We start from the raw sequence: 20,021 nt of genomic DNA on the forward strand, positions 1-20,021 counted from the left end.
CTGTCAGGCAGTTTTTTTGGCTTGTTTTAATAGTAAAGTTTCCAGGTATACTAAACCTAGTCTTATGCTTGGCTGAAGTCTTGAATAGAAATGGGGCCACTTCCAGTTATGTTTTTCTTTTGGTTACAAGTTAGTGTTTATTGATATGTTTCAAAGTGAAAATTTTGGACAATTCTTTTGGTGACATATTAAATTTATATATATCAGGTTTTTAAGAGAATTCTTCATTGGGAATGTGTAAACTTTAGAAACTACATTATAGGATATGATTCTCATGTATCTCAGTTTTTCATATTTATAATATTTACACTTTATTGTGTTTAGTTAATAGTTTCTGCACATCTTTTCAATTTTATTGTCTCTCTCATTTTGAAATAAATGAGTGTAGATCTTGCCTTCTGAAAACAATCTAATTGAGCTTCTCTTTCATTTTTCTCTTGGGCTGCTTACCCAGGAGAATATTCTGGTGTGTATGCTTTTAAATACTTTAATATACTGCTTTTTAAGCTAGGTGTTCTTGACTGCTGTTCTCATTTAATGCTTTCTCATCATTTTTTTCTGCTCAGCTGTTTTTTTGTACCTTGCATATATTCTCAGCTGTTATGCTTGCTTTTCTCCCTGTACGCTTGGGTTTTTAGCAAACATAGTCATTATATAAACTTTTCAAAACAAATTTAAACTATTTCTTCTGGTTCTGTAGCTTTATTGAAAAGTTAACATTAGTGTTTAAAGCAAGTTTTTCAACATATCTTGCCAAAATTTATTTTGAAATTGGAATATAGATACTTTTTTAGTTTTTCTTTATATTCAGTTTTGGAGAATACCTAGATAGATAATTAAATAAGCGCTATTTCTGATATTTCATTCTTTATAGTAGAAGTATCCTGATCTTTGAGAATATTTAAGATAATTATAATATGGACAAAATGTGAGTCTATATGTGAGCATTGAATTTTTAGCATTCCTATTTGTAATATTTGAAGTTTTTTAAATATTACATTTTTTAAAATAAGGAGATTTGTTAAACTCTTTTACATAGTTTTCTTTAGAAATATTTTCTTTCTGTTTAGCTGGTTATGAATATGATTTATTCCATTGTTTGTGATTTTCTAACATTAGCTTAGGGTAAGTGAACAATTCTTGGTTTTGTTTTTGTTTGCTTTTTTGTTTTGTTTGTTTTTGAAACTTTTTGAGGTATATTTGTTAGTGAGTTCTTTTATTTCTTCTGTTTCTTATGAGTAATAAGTTAAATAGCTTTCTTCTCCCTAAAAATCACTATAATTAGATCTTTCATTGAATGCTCTGCCTGCCTTACAGTGCTCATTAAATTATTAAACATAATTCTATAAACTGAACATTATCATTTCAGATGTAACACTTCAATGTAGACTTATATTATTGATCTGGGGTTTTCAATCTAATTATATTCATTTTTATTATGCAAAAGAATTAGTAAAGCATTTTTTTAGGTATAAGCTATCTGAGCATCCTTATAAATGAAAGGAATCATTGTAATATCTGTCTTATGCACATCATTATGCATTAAGTCATAGCATTGTGATTCCAGGTGTTTTTCATATCATGCATAAAACTTTACAGATAAACAATCTATTTTCATGCTGTTTCTTACATAAAACATTTCTTGTTCTTTGTTTTTGCTTTACATGGAATGCATGGGCTTTAAGACCATAATTTCTTTGGTAAGGTTTCATCTGCATTGGGGTTTCCTCTTTCTCTGGTCTTGTTTCTGCCTATTCTCTATGAATAAGGCCCACTTTTTAGGGAAAAGCCCAAAATACCAGCTTGTGATTTGGAAATGATTTCCGATCCATATTAATGCTGTTCCTTTTTTTCCCCCTAAATGCTGTTACATTTTAGAATATTTGGCAGAAAAGTCTTGATTCTTTTTAAATATTCTGAGAAAATATAGACTAACGGTTATAAAGAATTGGCTAACAAAATCTTTAGCTTTGTTTTGTGATGGAAAATTATAATTTTATAATTCACTCAAGTAGATACATCAAATGGAATTATAGACAAAATGAGATTGCGAACAGAGATAATATTTATAAAATAAAATTTGCAACTATAGCTTATAAGCTTCTATAATTTTTGATAAATTTATTTTCAAAGTTTTTATCCTTTTCCTTTTGTTAGGAATGGGTCGTGAAGTTGAGAATCTTATATTAGAAAATACACAACTGTTGGAAACCAAGTGAGTATAAAGTTTTAATAAGGGAGAAAATATATTAAACTTTCTTCTTGTCCAAGTCAATGACATTTCTTCAATTCAACACAGCACAGTCTTACTATCCCATCTTATTTCCTTCCTCTGTGTGTGGGGTTGTGCATGCACACACACATAGACAAGAAAATAGGTTGTCACAGGGCCTAATTTTACAGATGAATAGTTTTCATTGCTCAGTTGTTTGCAGAGATTTTCATCTCCTTCCACTTTATAAGTATTAATATTCTAGGTGTGTTTTATACATGTTTTGCTTTTTCCCAAGGATGTCTGTCTGTCTTACCTCTTTTCCTGGAGTTTCTTTTATTTCTGCATAAATGTTTTGCTCTGTGCCCAGCCCACCTCTTCAGAGTTCCCCACCATAGTAGTAGGTCCTTGGGTACAGTTGGTGGGGTAGGTCCTGAGTCATATGGAACATGTCAAGGCCCATTGTTAATTTGTTGTGTCAGAGCTACTTTGGAACATTTGTGCACATACAAAACAGAATGCATCTCTAATGAGGTCCTATGCCCACTGTACCCAAAAGGAGTTAGATCTTTTTTTTTACCCTAGTTCAGACATTTTTCTCATTAATTATTAAAATTAAATATAAGGATTAATTTTACTTTATTGATTAGGTAAGATCTTCCAAACTTATTAACAATAGAACTCTTATGGATCTATCAGACCATTGCTTTGTTTCTTTTTACCTTTATCTACAAGCAACATCAGGTAGAATGCCTTTGAAGTATTCAGTTATTCAGCTTTATGATTGTATATTACTTTAGTCTACAAGAGAATAAGCTGAAAGATGGAAAGAATATTTATTTGTAATGATGCACTTGAAATATGTGTTTCTTAGAAATGCTTTGAATGTAGTGAAGAATGATTTGATAGCAAAAGTGGATGAACTGACCTGTGAGAAACATGTGCTGCAAGGGGAGCTGGAGGCTGTGAAGCAAGCCAAACTGAAGCTCGAGGAAAAGAACAAGGAACTGGAGGAAGAGCTGAGGAAGTAAGCTTTCACTTGGCTGCTCTAAACCTGTCTTTGCCAGGGAGCGTCCAAGGGTCATAAGGAGAACCCTGAGACCGATGCCGTCAGCCCTCGCAAACCAAGAAGTGCCAAAGTGCCCGTCCCATTGCCTCTGTTGTGAGCAAGCCCCTCCATTTACTGAATATCAGCATTTTCTGTGTTTGTCATGATGTGAAAAAAGTTAGAACTGTTCAAATATTGCACATAAGGAAATTAGAAACATTCATTATCATCTTTCACCCAACCTTCTTTATTACCTGTTTTGTTTTGTTTTGTTTTGTTTTCTGCTCGTACAATGCTGTGATAACGTTCCCCTAAATGAAGGCAGCTAAGTGAAGACTATTTGGAAGCAGGAAAATAATCATTTAGTAATGGTTAAATTTTTTTACCTACTTGTTCATTCTTTGAAAAGATGACCTCAACTCATATAACATGTTTTGCTTTTCCCCACTAGAGCACGTGCAGAGGCTGAAGATGCAAGGCAGAAGGCAAAAGACGACGATGATGTAGGTGTACAGTTCTGGGCTTGCTTCCTTGCCTTACGGTATTTTTGTTTGGGGGGGAAGTCTTGCTAATTAAGCTTTGGATATAATATTATACAGATTTAAAAAAGAAGTCAGAAGACATGTTTGTGGTCATGAATAGGATGGCTTATGCTCTCACATGGTGTCTAAATACAGAGCTCTCTAGCTACATGTGATGTGCTTATGTTTCCCCTGTGGCTCTCCTCTGACCTGTGTCTGCATGTTCAAGCTCATGGACCAACTGGGACGTTTTTGAAGTTTTTTTTGTTTTTGTTTTTGTTTGGCTTCATATTTTGACTTAGAAATATGAAAGCTTAATAATACAGATTATTTAATAGCATTAAACATAAAAAGATGAAGTCCAGCATTTAATACTAAACCACTAGCCCATAATGTTGCCAACATATTTAAATACGGAATAATTAATAAATGGTACCTCAGTACTCATCATTAATTTGTTCTGGAACTCGTGACGAGTACCAAATGATGAAGCACTGTCTCTTACGAGGCAACACTGTGACTCATACAAGTTCTAGCAAGCGCGATGAGTCCTGAGCTGGCACCGAGTGCTGAAACATTTTTCTTGTCAAAATGCAATGAGTGCGGCATTTGACGAGTTCTGAAGCCAACGAGTACCAAGGTATGGCTGTATGAGCTAATTGCCAATATTATTAGTATGCTACCTGTTCTGTTGGTAGCAAGGTTATCTTTCCTATAACAGATATTTGCTACTTAAGCATCAGTCTTGAGCTATATGGGTGTCCTTGGCAGAATGATTAGTGGGTGCCCCTTCAATCTCATTTTTTAATGTAATATTTGATATATAAAAATATATATGTAATATAACTTATGAATAATAACATTATAATAAATTAACATTATAAATCCACTCTCCAACCTGAGAACTAGAATATTTTCAAATATTGAAGCTACCCTGTGCTTCTCCCCTCCAGAGAAATCTACTTTCCTGTGCTTATCATTTTCTCACCTTAAGTAAAAATAATTTTGCCAAACCACATATATATGTTTGTACAAAGTATGGTTTAATTTTCATTGTTTTTGCATTTTATACTGTATTTAGTCTGGGAGACTTGCATCTTTTACTCAGTATTATGTTTTTGATATTCACCTGTTTTGTAATTAGTATAGGTCATTCATGTTCACTGCTTTATAATATTCCATTATATGAATGTTCTACAATTTATGTATCTTTTCCTGTTAATGAATATTTAGTTTGTTTTCAGCTTTTCACCCCCACAAACAATGCTGTCTATATGAATATTGCAATACAAGTCTCCTGGTTTTTCCTAGTACTGGGATTGCTGTAGTGCAAACTCCTTTAATCATTTGTTGTTAAACTTGTATTTAAAGGAGAGGCCAGGTTCTGTGGCAGGTCAAAGGAGGAGACTGCTCTGAGCCTCTTTCTTCCTGTCCCAAGCCTTTCAGCTTTGATCCAAAATGTGCATACTTCTCTCGACAAAACAAAAGCTTTACTGTTAATTTAACCTTCCTCCTTATAAGTCAGCAGTAAAAGGAAGTTGACCTGAGCGTGCCTTTTTGGGGTTTTACCATACTCATATCCCTTATTCTTCCTAACAAGGATTCTGGTTAATATAGTTAGTCTCCATCTTGTATTTCTGTTGGTGTTTTAGTGACTCTTAGAGTTGGGTACCTTGGTAACTAGCCAATAAGTTTACACTTTACTCTGGCCTTGAGGGTATATGGATTGGTAGTTTGAGATAAATGAACCCCTTTATAAACTACCTCATAACTAATTTCTGAATGACCAGCATTTGTTATAGTTATAGAACATGAATTTAAAATAATATTGTCAGAGCAACATTCCCAGGTGAGCATATTAAATGTACATAGATAACAATTAACTGTTTTGATTTTAGTTCAAAATCTCCACTGCTCTTTGTATTTCCTTTATGTTCAAATATTTGTATTTCAGAATTAAATTGTCTATCTCTTGGTGCTTAAATAATTATTTAAATCTGTTTATCAATTTTATTTTGATAAGGTCATTTTTTAAAAATATTTTTTCTATTGTTAGCTCTTTTTATTATTATTATTTTTTAGATTGTATTTATTTTCAGAGCAAAGGGAAGGGAGGGAGAAAGAGAGGGAAACATCAATGTGTGGTTGCCTCTCATGCGCCCCAACTGGGACCTGGCATGCAACCCAGGCATGTGCCCTGGCAGGGAATCGAACCAGCGACACTCGGTTCGCAGGCTGATGCTCAATCCACTGAACCACACCAGACAGGGCCTGATAAGGTCATTTTTAAGTGATCCATTAGATTGGAAATTAAGGAATATTTAAAAGCTTAAAGATTTTGCTTAAGTCTGAGATTAACACCAGAACAGGTATGGGCTCCCAGAGTGATCCGTAGTCTTCTTTTCATTGTAGAGCGATATTCCCACAGCCCAGAGGAAGCGGTTCACTAGAGTAGAAATGGCCCGCGTGCTAATGGAGAGAAACCAGTATAAAGAGAGATTGATGGAGCTTCAGGAAGCTGTTCGATGGACAGAGATGATTCGGTGTGTATGAGAAATACCTCTGCTGTTTTTCTAGTATTGTTTCCTAGTTTTCAGTATTTCTTCATTCAGAATTAAAGTCCTGCCTTTGGGGATCCAAGCCCCTTGCTCTGTCTACTAGGAGAGACTTTCTAAAGTAACACTTGAAATTAGTAACAAAATAGTGATCAAAGCGTGTGCCTTTTGGGCAAAAAAAAAGCTCTTGGAGAATGTTCCTACAACCTCTAAAACACAATTGTTATTACTTAGGTATGATGTCCCTTTTGCAGAAGAATATGGAAATTAACACTGCTTTTGCAGTAATGTCAGGAAAATACAAGAATTTCATATGCACATAAAAAGCAATCAGTTTTACTCAGTGTCTTCCTGTAAAATGCTCTTGCTGCATTTTCCCTCCCTTTCTGACTGTTCATGCAGAATGCCATTTCCATTGAGGTATTTGTCAATTAGATCTTAAATCTCACCTCTAAGGGTCAGATTCTCAGTAACAATATGCCTTTAATTTAGGAAGTGCTCATGAAAAGTTTGTAAACTTTTTAGCCCATGTATTTTTGAGTTTGGACTGTCATATCAGATTTACCAGTAATAGTACACAAATACAAATTCTTTTTAAAGTTTATGAATATATTTTCTAATCTCCAACATTTACTTCCTTATGATTGATTACATCAATTTAGCAGCTTATATATCCTTTGCCAATGTTATATAGAATTTTTTTGCATAAAATATGTACAATGCTATAATTGTAATTGTATAGCTACCAAGAAGGAAGATTAGTATTCTAATCATTATTTATTGTACAAAAAAAACCCCGCTAATGTCATAAGATATGTGTTCTTAACTCTTAACTCCAGCATTTAATGGATAATAAGTAAATAATGAATAAATATTTTAAAAACTGAGCATATAGGTAGGCTCCACTTTTTATCGCTATTTTTATTCTAGAAGCTAAGTGGTAGTCAATAAGTGAAAATAAATGATAGCTTACTTTTAACTTTTTCCACTGAATTAAAAGCTGTTTCTAATTTCATCTTTTAAAAAAAGTGAAGTGAGGGGCGCTCTCATAGTGATGGCAGAATCCTTATCATCTTACTGAATCTATTTGGAATGCCTTATTTTCTGAAATTTTGTTGAATTACCTATCAATCTAATTTATCCCCTTCTCTGGTCATTTTTCAGTGATGGAAGACTTTTAGTCCTTTGAAAAATGGTTCAAACAATACAACTACAAACAACTTTGAGAGCTGGGAGTATAAATGATACAGACCTTTATGTAAAGATAGGGATTTACGAGGCAATATTTTGATAGAAGGGAGAGAGGTAGAGGATATCTCTTCAATAAAAAAATTTAAATATTAACATTCAGGCACGTTGGCTATCTGTTCAGCACAGGTAACAGTCTTTATCAGTAGATTGAGCTCTTTGAGGGAGAGATGGTGTGTTAGTTACTGCAGTCTTAGCAGACTGACACAATAGGTCGAAGTAACTACCTGGTGAATTTAGTTGTTGATTCTCCTCTCCATCCCATGAACTTCTTTGGTCCTTGGTTCTTAGAAAGCTAGAATACCTCCCCGATAAGACACTTTTACTTTTTCTTTCTTTCTTTTTTTAATGTAGAGCATCAAGAGAAAATCCAGCGATGCAGGAAAAAAAAAGGTCAAGCATCTGGCAGTTGTAAGTATCTTGAAACACACGAAGACATTAGATAGCACTTTGAGACAAGATTACAGTCAAATTTTATTTTTAAGAATGATTTGGTGCCTCCTCCCTTCCTCAGTTCCTTTCCTTCTTTCCTCCCTCTTCCTCCTTCCCTTTCTTAAATTTGGGATATATAGCTAAACTGAACCTTTTCTTTTTGATATGTAGTGTGCCAGCCCGGTAAGGCTGTTCTTGAGGACAGAAATAATGCTGTCGTAAGCTGCATCGTTTTGGTTATGCATTTGCTGGAATCCTCTGATAAGTTAAATAAAATAATGGGAAATTATTCATAGAGTTGGTAATTACCTGGATCCCCATTACTAAGTAACATGTTCACTGGTTGTGATTGTAAGGAACTTAACAAAGCAAAGATGAGAAATTTAGTGTTTGTGGGCTTTGAGTAGTGTGTGTATGTCAGTTTTGAACTTGAATTTTGTTCATGCCAGCAGTACTGTGTCTTTAGTATGCTTAATTACTTATCCCTTTTGGTGAATCTGCTGTTTATTAGAATTACTGCTTTTTGTGTGTGTGTGTGTATGTGAATGTGAAAATATTTAAATTTAGTTTAATAAGAAAATAAGATGTATGTTAAAATGGTGATATGTGTTCTTGTACTTTATTGTAACTATTTCTAGAACTGGTGTACTAGGCTTCTGTTCAAACCATGTAGCCATAACCTTGCTGTTAACATTGCTCTTACATGCCACCAAGTAGGAGCTAGCTAAAGGAGCCATCTTAACTTATTTCTTCAGTACAAGAAGTTCCCAGTACTTCAGAGGTTCTTCCTTTCGTTATGGGAATTGATAACTAAAAAACAGGGATCCTGTGCTAAGCAATGGGTTCTATTTCCTGAATGTCTGCATTTGGCTGTTAGTTACTGCTAAGGCTGCACTGTGTGACTACAAAATTTTTTTTTGCCAGTTTCTAACTCAATTGCCTTGTAAAAGCACTTTGGCATTTGTGGAAAATTATGGATTTTTCTTTACCAGTGTGTGTAATACATACACACACTCACTTTTTTCTTTTTAGTTTTAGCCGACTTTTCAGCTCCTCAAGTAATACTACTAAGAAACCTGAACCACCTGTTAATCTGAAGTATAATGCACCCACCTCTCATGTTACTCCTTCTGTCAAGAAAAGAAGCAGCACCTTATCTCAGCTTCCTGGGGATAAGTCCAAAGCCTTTGACTTCCTCAGTGAAGAGTAAGTATTTTCCAGACTGGTGGTTATGCCCTTAGTAAATTAACAGTTTAGAATATTCTTGCCACTTATCAGATCATCTGTAAGTGTTATTCTATACATAAGCTATTTCTATAACCTGGCTATCTTTAAGTAAATTATTTGTAGTCAGTGCCTTTTAGGAAAATTGCATTTCAGTTTTTGTAAAGAAAAGATTTTTTTTTTATTGTCTCCTTTTTGCTGGTATGACAACATTGATAAGTAATAATAGAAATATTGAAGGCTTATATAAACCTTTATCTTAAATCTTGGAACATTTCCTTTGGTGTCAGAAGGACTTGGTTTTTTATCCTGACTCTGCTTCTCATTAGGTACATGAACTTTGTACATGAACCTCTCAGAGCCCCAGTTTTTCTGCCAATTGAATGAGTATAATCTATCTCAGAGGTGTTAGGATTAAATTGCATTGTATCTGTAAAGTGTCTGACACAGAGGTAGATTTGTTAACTATCAGATACATAGCAGGTCATCTCACAAAATATTAAAATGGCCCCAAGAAAGACAAATTATTTTCATAGTGTTTTACTTGGCAGCTCTAAAGCTTAACAAGTCAGTTTGCATATTTGTCTTCTGAAATAAGTTAATGGGATCCAAAAGTTAATCTGTGTTATCTTCCTATGAAGATACTGATTTATTGGTCTTATTTATTGTTCTTTAGTCTCTTCTAGCACATTTCCTGGCAATAGAAAATTCTCAATATATTTTGAATGAATGAAAAAAAAGGAGGAAGCAAAAGTATTTAAGAATTTTTCCCTTTCATATAGCCAAAATCTGAACCTGATAGAAATGTGATGGCTGATTCAATATCATAGGCTGCTTACTAACCTGTTAAAACTCAGACACTGTATTCACTGTGTCACTTAGGACCAACTCTGGTATAACACTTTAAGGGGGAATCTTAGTCTGAAGTAAACTAATCTGAAATTGTGTGATTTTTATGTTGTAACTTTTGCTGTTTTAGGGAGAGAACTGTTGTTGTAGTCACTTAATTTAAAAAGAGAATTTCTCTTGTTTTTAGAACTGAAGCTAGTTTAGCCTCACGCAGAGAACAAAAGAGAGAACAGTATCGTCAGGTAAAGGCACATGTTCAGAAGGAAGATGGTAGAGTGCAGGCTTTTGGCTGGAGCCTGCCTCAGAAGTACAAACAGGTAATGTGAGAACATGGTAAGAGCATCTACTGGGAAATGCAGGGGGACAGGAGTATGGCTGGGCACGAAGGAATTGAAAATCACACCCAGACCCACTCATTTAGGGAAGTGTGGACGGTAGTGGGCTTCAGGCTCTTTTCCACAGCCCTAGGGCCCAGAAGAAATTCCTGAGTCTGCAAGGAAAGAGAGGGCTCAACAGGAACGGCCCAGTGCATGGAACTTGAAGTGTCCAGCTCTGCTGTAATATTTGAAGGTTTCATTTTTTTGAATGAAAAAAAAGTATTATTTAAAAGTTTTAAGAAGCCATTGACATAGAGCCTTTCACACTTTTGACTTAATACTCAGCTTAGGTCTTTAGGAACTTTACCTTTCTGTTTCACATTCTCTATTACCAAAAGACTCAGCAGCACATTCATTCATTCATTCATATTCTGTCTCTCTCTCTCATACACACACACCTGGACACACACCCTCCCACTCCTTCTCCCATATACGTGTGAATTATTAGTCTATCTTCTGAAATCCCATAGCTTCTTGTTTTCTCTGCTTCTTGATTTTCTCATTTTTCAAATAAGAATGACAAATTTAATAATTTCAGTGAGAGAATATCAACACCAGTGCTTGCCCATATCTCAGCACTTCTGTTCAGTTCGCTTTTCATGAGGCTAATCCAGGCGTCTTTCTCTCTCTTCTTGAATTACTAGGTAACCAATGGTCAAGGGGAAAATAAAATGAAAAATTTACCTGTGCCTGTCTATCTCAGACCTCTAGATGAAAAAGATGCATCAATGAAGGTAAGTTAATTTTGAGGTTAAAGGAACTACTTCCTAAAATCTGGGTGGATTTCTTTTTGTAAACCAAAAATGTTAAATTCTACTTTTGTGGATTAGATTATTTATTTTTTAGTGTTAAACTGGATACTTTAAACGTTAAAGACCTATATTTATAATCATTAGACTTTTAAAGAAAATGTGAAAAATTCTGAACATTTTTAGAGAGAAAGTAACTTAATCCTTTTTTTCTTAACCCTAAAAGCTGTGGTGTGCTGTTGGAGTCAATTTATCTGGTGGGAAGACCAGAGATGGCGGTTCTGTTGTAGGAGCAAGTGTATTTTACAAGGATGTTGCTGGTTTGGATACAGAAGGCAGTAAACAGCGGAGTGCATCTCAGAGTAGTTTAGACAAGCTAGATCAGGAACTTAAGGTAAGTGTGTGTGAGAGTACTGGACCTCCTGGTGTCTGAGAATATTAGTTTAGCTCTTGGGTCCAAAACTGACTTCTGGATTCAACTTCTAATTGGGATTACTATGCCCTTGCTTACTCCTTACCCTTTTCCTCTTTAAAAGTCAGTTTTATTGAGGTATGTTTCCATAAAGTAGGGTGTATACTTGAAGAGTTTTGGCTAATGTGTGCACCGGTACAACAACTGTCACAATCGAGGTGCAGAAGTGTCACTGATCTGCTTTCACTGCTGGTTTTCAGTCTGCTGATGAATGTGATTTCGGCCTTCCAGATAATCTGGGAATAAACTTAACATTGCCCTTGACTATAATAGCACAGCTTTGTCACTCTTTGCACATAGATCATTTTTAAATGTTCGTTTTCTTTACTTTGTGCAGGAACAGCAGAAGGAGCTAAAAAATCAAGAAGAATTGTCTAGTCTAGTCTGGATCTGTACCAGCACTCATTCAGCTACAAAAGTTATCATTATTGATGCTGTTCAGCCAGGCAACATCCTAGACAGTTTCACTGTCTGCAACTCTCATGTTCTGTGTATAGCAAGTGTCCCAGGTAAGCGTGAGCTGTGCCCCTCCCTTCCCCCAGCAGCGCCTCCGCTGCAGGACCTAATGTGGTGACTGGAGATACAGTTATGCACGACTTCACAGAGTCTATGTTCTCTCTCATGGAGCTTATGCTGTAGTTGAGGAAGACGAAAGATAAATTGGAAACAAATAGCTAAACCTGGTATTTCCAGATGTCATAAAGGAAATAAAATAGTGCTAATATTAGCTTAACAGGAGGCAGAGCTCAGGAAGTTATTTAGATTGGTTAGTAAGCAAAGCTTTCTAAAGTTTTGGATTAAATCGTGTGTGATATTAAAATGTTGGTTTAAAAATTAGAGGTTCGTGATATATCCGCACGGTGGAATATTACATAAAAAGGAATTAAATTCTGATACGTACTACAACGTGGATCAACCTTAGAAACATTATGCTTAAGTAAAATAACCCAGACACAGAAGGACAAGTATTGTGTTATTCCACTTATTTGAATTATCTAGACTACGTAAATTCATAAAGACAAGTAGGTTAGAGATCACCAGGGGCAGGCAAGGGGGTTGGGTCAAGGGACAGAACTAGTGTTTAATTGGTACAGGTTTTCTGTTTAGGATAATGGGAAAGTTTTAGACACGGATAGTTTTGATGGCTGTACAGCATTGTACATGCCACTGAATTGTACACTTAAAAATGGAAAATTTTATATTTAATGTATATTTGACTACAGTAAAAATTTAATGTGACGAATAAAAACAGCTTTCTAAATTTTTTAAAAAGTGAAGAGGTTTATTTTTATATCATAAGTGCTTAATTTTTAAATGGCTTATTAATACTTAAGGCATTGTGTATACATTTAAGGTGGTTAATTTCTAATAGTGGTGGACAGATGTCTGTAATTTTAAATAGCAATTTTTTTTTCTTGTGAGATATAATTAGATTTTATTGGTTTTAACCTCATTAGGTGGCTGTCTAGGAACTCATATTAAAAGCAGAAACATCATTTCTAACATTGTCATGTTTGCTTATGCTTATTTTAATTGAAGTAGTATCATAATTTTTAAGCTACTGTCCCCTTTTGTGAAGTTGTTTTTTGTTGTTTTTTTGTTTGTTTGTTTGTTTTTTAATCATCACCTGAGGACCTTTTTTTTATCATTGCTTTGAGAGATTTTGCGGGGTCAGGGTAGGTGGGGAGGCGAGGAGAAAAACATCAGTTGGTTGCTTTCTTGTATGCACCCCAACTGGGTTGAACACAGTTGCAGCCTGGGCATGTGCCCTGAACAGGAATCAAACCTGTGACCTTTGGTATGGGACAGTGCACCAACTGACTGAGCCACACTGTCCAGGGCCCATTTTATAAAGGTTAAGAAAAATTTAAAGCTACTGTCTTGGCAGTATATTCAAGTAACTATTTACCTTACCTGTACACTCTTATTTCAAACCTATTGCTGCTTTTATGGAGAAAATGCTCTTAATGAGTTTATTTAGCATTAAAAGAAGGTTTATCTTTTGTTTGTTTTGTTTTTAGGAGCTCGAGAAACAGACTACCCTGCAGGAGAAGAGCTTTCAGAATCTGGACAGGTAGACAAAGCGTCTTTGTGCGGAAGCATGACAAGCAATAGCTCAGCAGAGACAGACAGTCTGTTGGGAGGCATCACAGTAGTTGGTTGTTCCACAGAAGGTGTGACAGCAGCTGCCACTTCCCCTAGTACCAACGGAGCTTCTCCAGTGACAGAAAAACCACCAGGTATGGCTATCCTTCCTGCATACTACCTTTTAGAGTCTGAGCCTATTCCAGATGCCTCATTATGGACTTCATTTAAGCCTTAAAGTAACAAGAATGAAATAACCTAAAGAAGATGCTGTGATGACTGTTAAATGAAGTCATGAACTCTCAATTTCATGATACAGTGCGGAGGAGGAGGGGGCAGATATAGTGGAAATTCTGTAGTGAGGATTTGTGTGAGGAAATTATTGGGGAAAAAGTTCAAAGAATGGTAAGCATGTTTTATTTATTTTTTTAGAAAGTAGTGAGATTGATGAAAATGTCCCAACAGCAGAAGAAGCAACTGAAGCCACAGAAGGCAATGCAGGGTCAGCTGAAGACACCGTGGACGTCTCCCAAACCGGCGTGTACACAGAGCACGTCTTCACAGATCCTTTGGGAGTTCAGATTCCAGAAGACCTCTCACCAGTGTATCAGTCAAGGTATACAAGTGGGTCAGCAACTTAGGAAACCAGATGAGGGCACACACAGAAGGAACCAAATAACATCAAACAGTCAGAATATTCCCACTTACTGGCATTGTTGTGTCAGATATAGATGTTATTACTTATTCTCATTATGTCTTCATTTATTCCTTCTGATTCTCTCCGGGTATTTTTTCCCAGTAGTTCTCTTTTCCTTCCAACTTAAGAAAAAGGTCTTATCTATAAAATATATTAGTTAAACTCTTCCATTGTTTCCTCTCGTATGATTTTTTTTGAATTGTCGTATTCATTGTCTTCCATTCTATTAACAGCTCTTGGTCTTTTAATTTCCACCCCTACCCTCACTCCCACTATAGTTAATCAGTGAAATTGGCCATTGTTTCAGTTTTTCATGTTGGCTCAAATGACTGTTTTGATTTTATTTTCTAGCAAACATTTTATTAGAAAATAATTTGTTCTAGGCTCTTCCTTTAAAAGGTTGGCAAATCTAGGCCCATTTTATTGAATTCTTTAATTTCTTTTTTTTTTTTGCCTACTGTAACTCTTAATAGAAAGCTTATAGGGGTGCGTCTAAACTGGATTCTTTCTTTTTAAAGATTTTATTTATTTATTTTTAGAGAGGGAAAAGGAGGGAGAAAGAGGGAGAGAAACATTTGTCAGTTGCCTCTTGGACACACCCTGACTGGGGACCAAAACTGCAACCCAGGCATGTGCCCTGACCCCAAATCAAAGCGGCAACCTTTTGCTTTGTGGGATGGCGCCCAACCAGCTGAGCCACACCAATCAGGGCTAAACTGGATTCTTTTTACAATGTATTGTTTTTCCTCTTGCTGTATAGAACAACCAAGTGTCTTAACATTTAATTATTAATATAAGAGTAAAGTCATCTTTTTAGAATTAGTACGTTTATTTGTCTGTTGAATTTGGGTTATCAATTATGTCTCTTTATTATATGTGACAATCTAAAAGAAAAGGCTTGGGATGAATCCAGGCATGTTTCAGCTTATTAATTTATTTTAGAAAATTCTTTATATTTTACCCTTTGTGTGAATGTGTGTAGTTTTAAAACAAACCATCCTTTTCTCTCTTCTCCTTTAGGAAGAAACTCATAAAATTCAAAATGACTATAAGAGAGAGCCATATTGTAGTCGAGATATTAACTGTGATGTTTCATTATTATTTCTTAACTCCCTTTTTTGCAGCTTGGTACTCCTAGTATGTTAAAGTTCTTCTGGTACAGTTGTTGAAATATTTAATGCAGGAATTTAACTTAGGCTTTTCTGGAATTTTAGTGTTTGATCTTTTTTCTTAAACTGTAAACTAAAAAATAGAAATGACCAATTCCTGAAAAATAAGCATACTCAGATTATTTTCCTTTTGTCCTACCTTTTCCAGTAATGACTCAGATGTGTATAAAGATCAAATATTAGTATTGCCAAATGAACAAGACCTGGTGAGAGAAGAAGCCCAGAAAATGAGTAGCCTTTTACCAACTATGTGGCTTGGGGCTCAGAATGGCTGGTAGGTGCCGACTCTTTTAATATTAGAGTATCTTTAGTCTTTTCTTACCTTTGCTTTTGAAATCAGAAGAAAAGCAAAATGTGGCATACATATAAATATACAAAAAGTACGCATTAAAGCGAAGAATTTTATATACACACAAATTTTAAGGTTATATTGCAATTACCTCATAAACTGGGCTTGGCATTGTTTCTGAATGGTAAGCCATATGTTTCTCTGTCACAGTGTTCCCTTTATATAATATTCTTGGAAGAAGAGGTTAATAAAATTTTAAAATTTGGGTGTTCCAGAAGTAGAAGATCCTGAATAGCATAGAGGCAGAATTATCAATTCATATATAAAAGGCTTAGAGAGGCTAGAGTATGTTCAGGAAATACCAAGGATTATGTATTTGGCTGCAGGAAGCCCCAAATCCAAACATTTAACTTTTTATAGAGTTGCTAGGAAAACCGGAACAGATCAGTCTGAAAGCTTAGGAGGTGATAACGAACATTATTACATGGTTTGCTCGCTCTATTAGTGTGGGAGTCTTACAAAATAGTACATTTCCAAAAGGTAAGCAAGGTCACTAGGGTATCTTTTCCATAGGGGCCAATACTATAAAATGAAGGGTTGGCAAACTTTTTCCATGAAGGGTCAGATGAGAAGTATGTTAGGTTTGTGGCCATGTGATCTCTGCAGCAGCTTCTTGGCTGTGTTGTTATGGTGCAAAAGAAGCCATTGCGTTGACAATATGTAGGTCGGTTAGTGGGGCTGTGTTCTAATAAAACTTTATTTATGGACACAGATAGGGTTCTGTGTTGATACAAATCTCTTATGTCATGAAATAGTCTGATTTTTTCCAACCATGTAAAAACCATTTTTAATTTGCAGTCTGTACTAAGACTTAGGGTGAAGGGCTGGATGTGTCCTGCAGGCTACAGTTTGCTTCTGCCTGTTGTAAACCACTTGTTGTCACATAGTCGTAATTCAGTCTAGGAGAAAAGTGAGATAATCTTTTTAAAAGAATTTTAGCCCAGGATTCTGAAGTGTGGGTAACCTGAAACTAACTGACCCTGCATTATTCTAGTTTTGGCTTTTTGTTCTTCTTATGTTTCTGTTTGCCTAATCAGCGTATTTCTCTGCCTTAGAACTACCTGTACTCTCATTGTTTTTTTTCCTAAAATGTATATGTTATTCCTCTTCTGAAGGAACTTTGTGGTCATTATTAGATATAAGCAATGACTTAATGTTCTCTATGCCTTACCAGTCTTGATTTTGTTCTTGCAGTTTGTATGTCCATTCATCTGTAGCCCAGTGGAGGAAATGTCTCCATTCTATTAAACTTAAAGATTCGATTCTCAGTATTGTGTAAGTTTTATTTTAGAAATTATTCCTTTAAAAAATACATTTTAAGACTATTAAAGCTAACATGTACTTCATGACTAAATCAGTATCCAGGTTTTTTTGTTTTGTTTTTTTACCTTCTTTATAAAATTAGAGAAGTTGACTAAGATTGAAACTCTTAACTAGAAAGTAAAACAGAAAAACTTGCCGGGTTGATATCTCACCATACTGTGAGTTCTTTAGCATTCTGGGGGAGAAAACCAATAACACCTGTTAATATTAATTTGTTTTGGAGTGTTCTTTATTCTTTGTGAATATGATGATTAAGGCATTTAGTAGTCCTTTTTCTCTATCAAAAATCAGTTTGTCTCTTAAGTCACAGAGCTGCCTCTGTTAGTTCCACTCCAGGTGTGCAAGTCTGGTCTGTGGACCTTGTGACTACAGTCTGTAATGAGAGGAGGAGTTTGTGCCAGATAGCGACACCTGAGTCACTAACATGCTCTGTATTTATTCAGTTGACATGTTTATAGCAAGACTTTCTCTGTGAAGAAGAGAGTGTGTTCATTTAGGTTCTGACCCTCTGAGTGCCTCTGTACTAGTTCAGTGTTGCATGGTCCCTCCTCTATTCCTGAATGGTGAGTTCTGAAATCCTCTTTTCTGTTTGCAGACATGTGAAAGGAATTGTGTTAGTGGCCCTGGCTGACGGCACCCTTGCAATCTTTCACAGAGGAGTGGGTGAGTTGTTACAAAATATAATATGTGCACTGATTTGTTGCTTTGCAAAAGCATTTTCAAGCAGATTTGTTTCTTATGTTTTAAAGAAATGATGCTTAATAGGAGAAAAAAAATAAAGGTTTAAACTGAATGCTAACAATGTATGACAACAGTAAATGAGTGAGTGCCTGCCTGGAGGTATACATTAATAGTAAACCTCAGTGAAAGTAAGCTTACCATAATGAGCAAGCACTTAGTATTTCACAGTCCTCTTATATAACGTGATATAGAGGTGCTGTTTTTTCATTCATATACAGGTATTTCTTGTATAACATCGTACTTCTATAACACGGTTCTGCTCTAACACAGAGAACTGTGGGGGAACCCCCCCCCCCCCCCCATATAACACGGTACTTCTGTAACACAGTTCTGCTATAACACGATATGACTGTAGAAGACATCCAAGAACTGCTGGTAGAAGAAGAAACTGATGAAGCCATTTTGGTGGAAATGACATCTGGAATGTGCCAAGATAACTCAGGGGATGACAGCACTGATGAAAACGAAAAAGTTAAAGAGTTTACTCTAAAAAGTGTAAAGAAAGGCCTGGACTTAGCTGAACAGTTAGAGTCATATTTCCTAAATGAAGATCCTTGCACTGAAAGGAGCACAAAATTTAAGAGAGAACTTCAAAAGTGCTTAGCACCGTATAACAATTTATAAAGATCTCTCAGCTAAAGCAAGCAATCTAAAATAACAGATTTTTTGCAAAAAGTAAGAGCACGGAAATCAAGATAATGCTGAAGAAGGTTCAGAGGATGAGGATATCTTGTCAAAAAGAAAACACGTTCGGTTAATGGAGCTTAGTAGTGATGACAGAAAACATTACTTAATTCATGTTAGTATAATACTTTTGATAAAAATTGCTTTAATAAAGATATTTCTCAATTATAAAAATATAATAGTATGTTTTTTTAATTTGGGGGACCTAACCCCCCTTTTTGTACTAGGTCTTTTTGTCTCATAACAGATTCACATAACATGGCACTGATTAGGAACCAGACAACCGTGTTATACGGGGATTACCGTACTTACTCAATTGGGAGAAATTTAGTGAGAGAATATGTTTTCTTTTGTCCAGTATTAAAAAATAATTTGCATCCACTTATATTTGGTAAATATTTAAAAATAATTCTTAATTGGGTTAAGGTTTAATCATTTTTATATCATGGTGTTTATATCCCCCTTTATTATTTTTTTAAAGATATTATGTGTTTATATTTGGAGAGAGCGGGGAAGGGAGGGAGAAAGAGAGGTAGAGAAATACCAATGTGAGAGAAACATTGATCAGTAGCCTCTCACACATGCCCCAACCAGGGGCTGAACCTGCCACCTAGGCATATGCTTTGACCTGGAATTGAACTGATGACCCTTTGTTTTGTGTAAGGACACCCAACCAACTGAGCCACACTGGTCAGGGCTATTATTTCCCTTTAAAACCTGTGTTTCTACAATCTACAGATGGTGGGTGGTAGTGACAGAAAACCTGCCTTGAGTGAATTAAGGGAATTGAACATGTAGCACTTCATAACTCCTTGGTACATATATCAACCCAAAATGATACTTCATTTCCTACCTGCTAGATTATTAGATTAGGGAAATGTTATACAAATGTAGATATACTAAATACAGCTTTTAGCAAGGCTTTTCCCAAGTTCATATCCTTTTTGTCTTGGAAAAATGTGAGGTAGACGAGAGCACCTAAGTAGCTTTATTAACTAACTGACTGGTAGCAGGAGATTACTGGTTAATGACTGCATAATAAAAAGAATAAAAGGCCTCTCTTCAAGCCCTTTACAGACCTTGATTATAAGCCTCACCAGAATTTATGAGGAAATTCTGTTGTCATCCTCACTTTATAGATAAGAAACAGAGGCAGAGTGTTTTAGTCACTCAGCTGGTAATTGGAAGAGCCTAGAAAAAAATGGAGTATTAAATGTTTTGGTAAACTGAATCCAAAATTATACTGACAGAGCAAGACAAGCAAAGTCCATTTAATAAAGAAATGT

General features: G+C 35.4%; 1 protein-coding gene across 3 annotated transcripts in view; it reads left to right on the forward strand.

Moving 5' to 3' along the window:
• Window positions 1-20,021, forward strand: part of SPAG9 (sperm associated antigen 9) — a 112,358-nt gene that overhangs the window by 78,144 nt on the left and 14,193 nt on the right. For all 3 annotated transcript variants that reach the window (XM_090292774.1, XM_090292775.1, XM_090292776.1), the window contains 15 exons: window positions 2,158-2,215; window positions 3,087-3,239; window positions 3,712-3,763; window positions 6,194-6,324; window positions 7,939-7,995; window positions 9,049-9,222; window positions 10,277-10,406; window positions 11,111-11,200; window positions 11,442-11,609; window positions 12,025-12,196; window positions 13,709-13,927; window positions 14,205-14,388; window positions 15,787-15,912; window positions 17,182-17,262; window positions 17,906-17,973. In XM_090292774.1, the coding sequence (XP_090148900.1) occupies window positions 2,158-2,215; window positions 3,087-3,239; window positions 3,712-3,763; window positions 6,194-6,324; window positions 7,939-7,995; window positions 9,049-9,222; window positions 10,277-10,406; window positions 11,111-11,200; window positions 11,442-11,609; window positions 12,025-12,196; window positions 13,709-13,927; window positions 14,205-14,388; window positions 15,787-15,912; window positions 17,182-17,262; window positions 17,906-17,973 (1,863 nt within the window). The remainder of the gene's footprint in view (window positions 1-2,157; window positions 2,216-3,086; window positions 3,240-3,711; window positions 3,764-6,193; window positions 6,325-7,938; window positions 7,996-9,048; window positions 9,223-10,276; window positions 10,407-11,110; window positions 11,201-11,441; window positions 11,610-12,024; window positions 12,197-13,708; window positions 13,928-14,204; window positions 14,389-15,786; window positions 15,913-17,181; window positions 17,263-17,905; window positions 17,974-20,021) is intronic.

This window comes from Furipterus horrens, unplaced genomic scaffold (assembly GCF_987537825.1).
Source record: "Furipterus horrens unplaced genomic scaffold, mFurHor1.1.pri manual_scaffold_11, whole genome shotgun sequence".
Lineage (NCBI taxonomy): Eukaryota > Metazoa > Chordata > Mammalia > Chiroptera > Furipteridae > Furipterus > Furipterus horrens.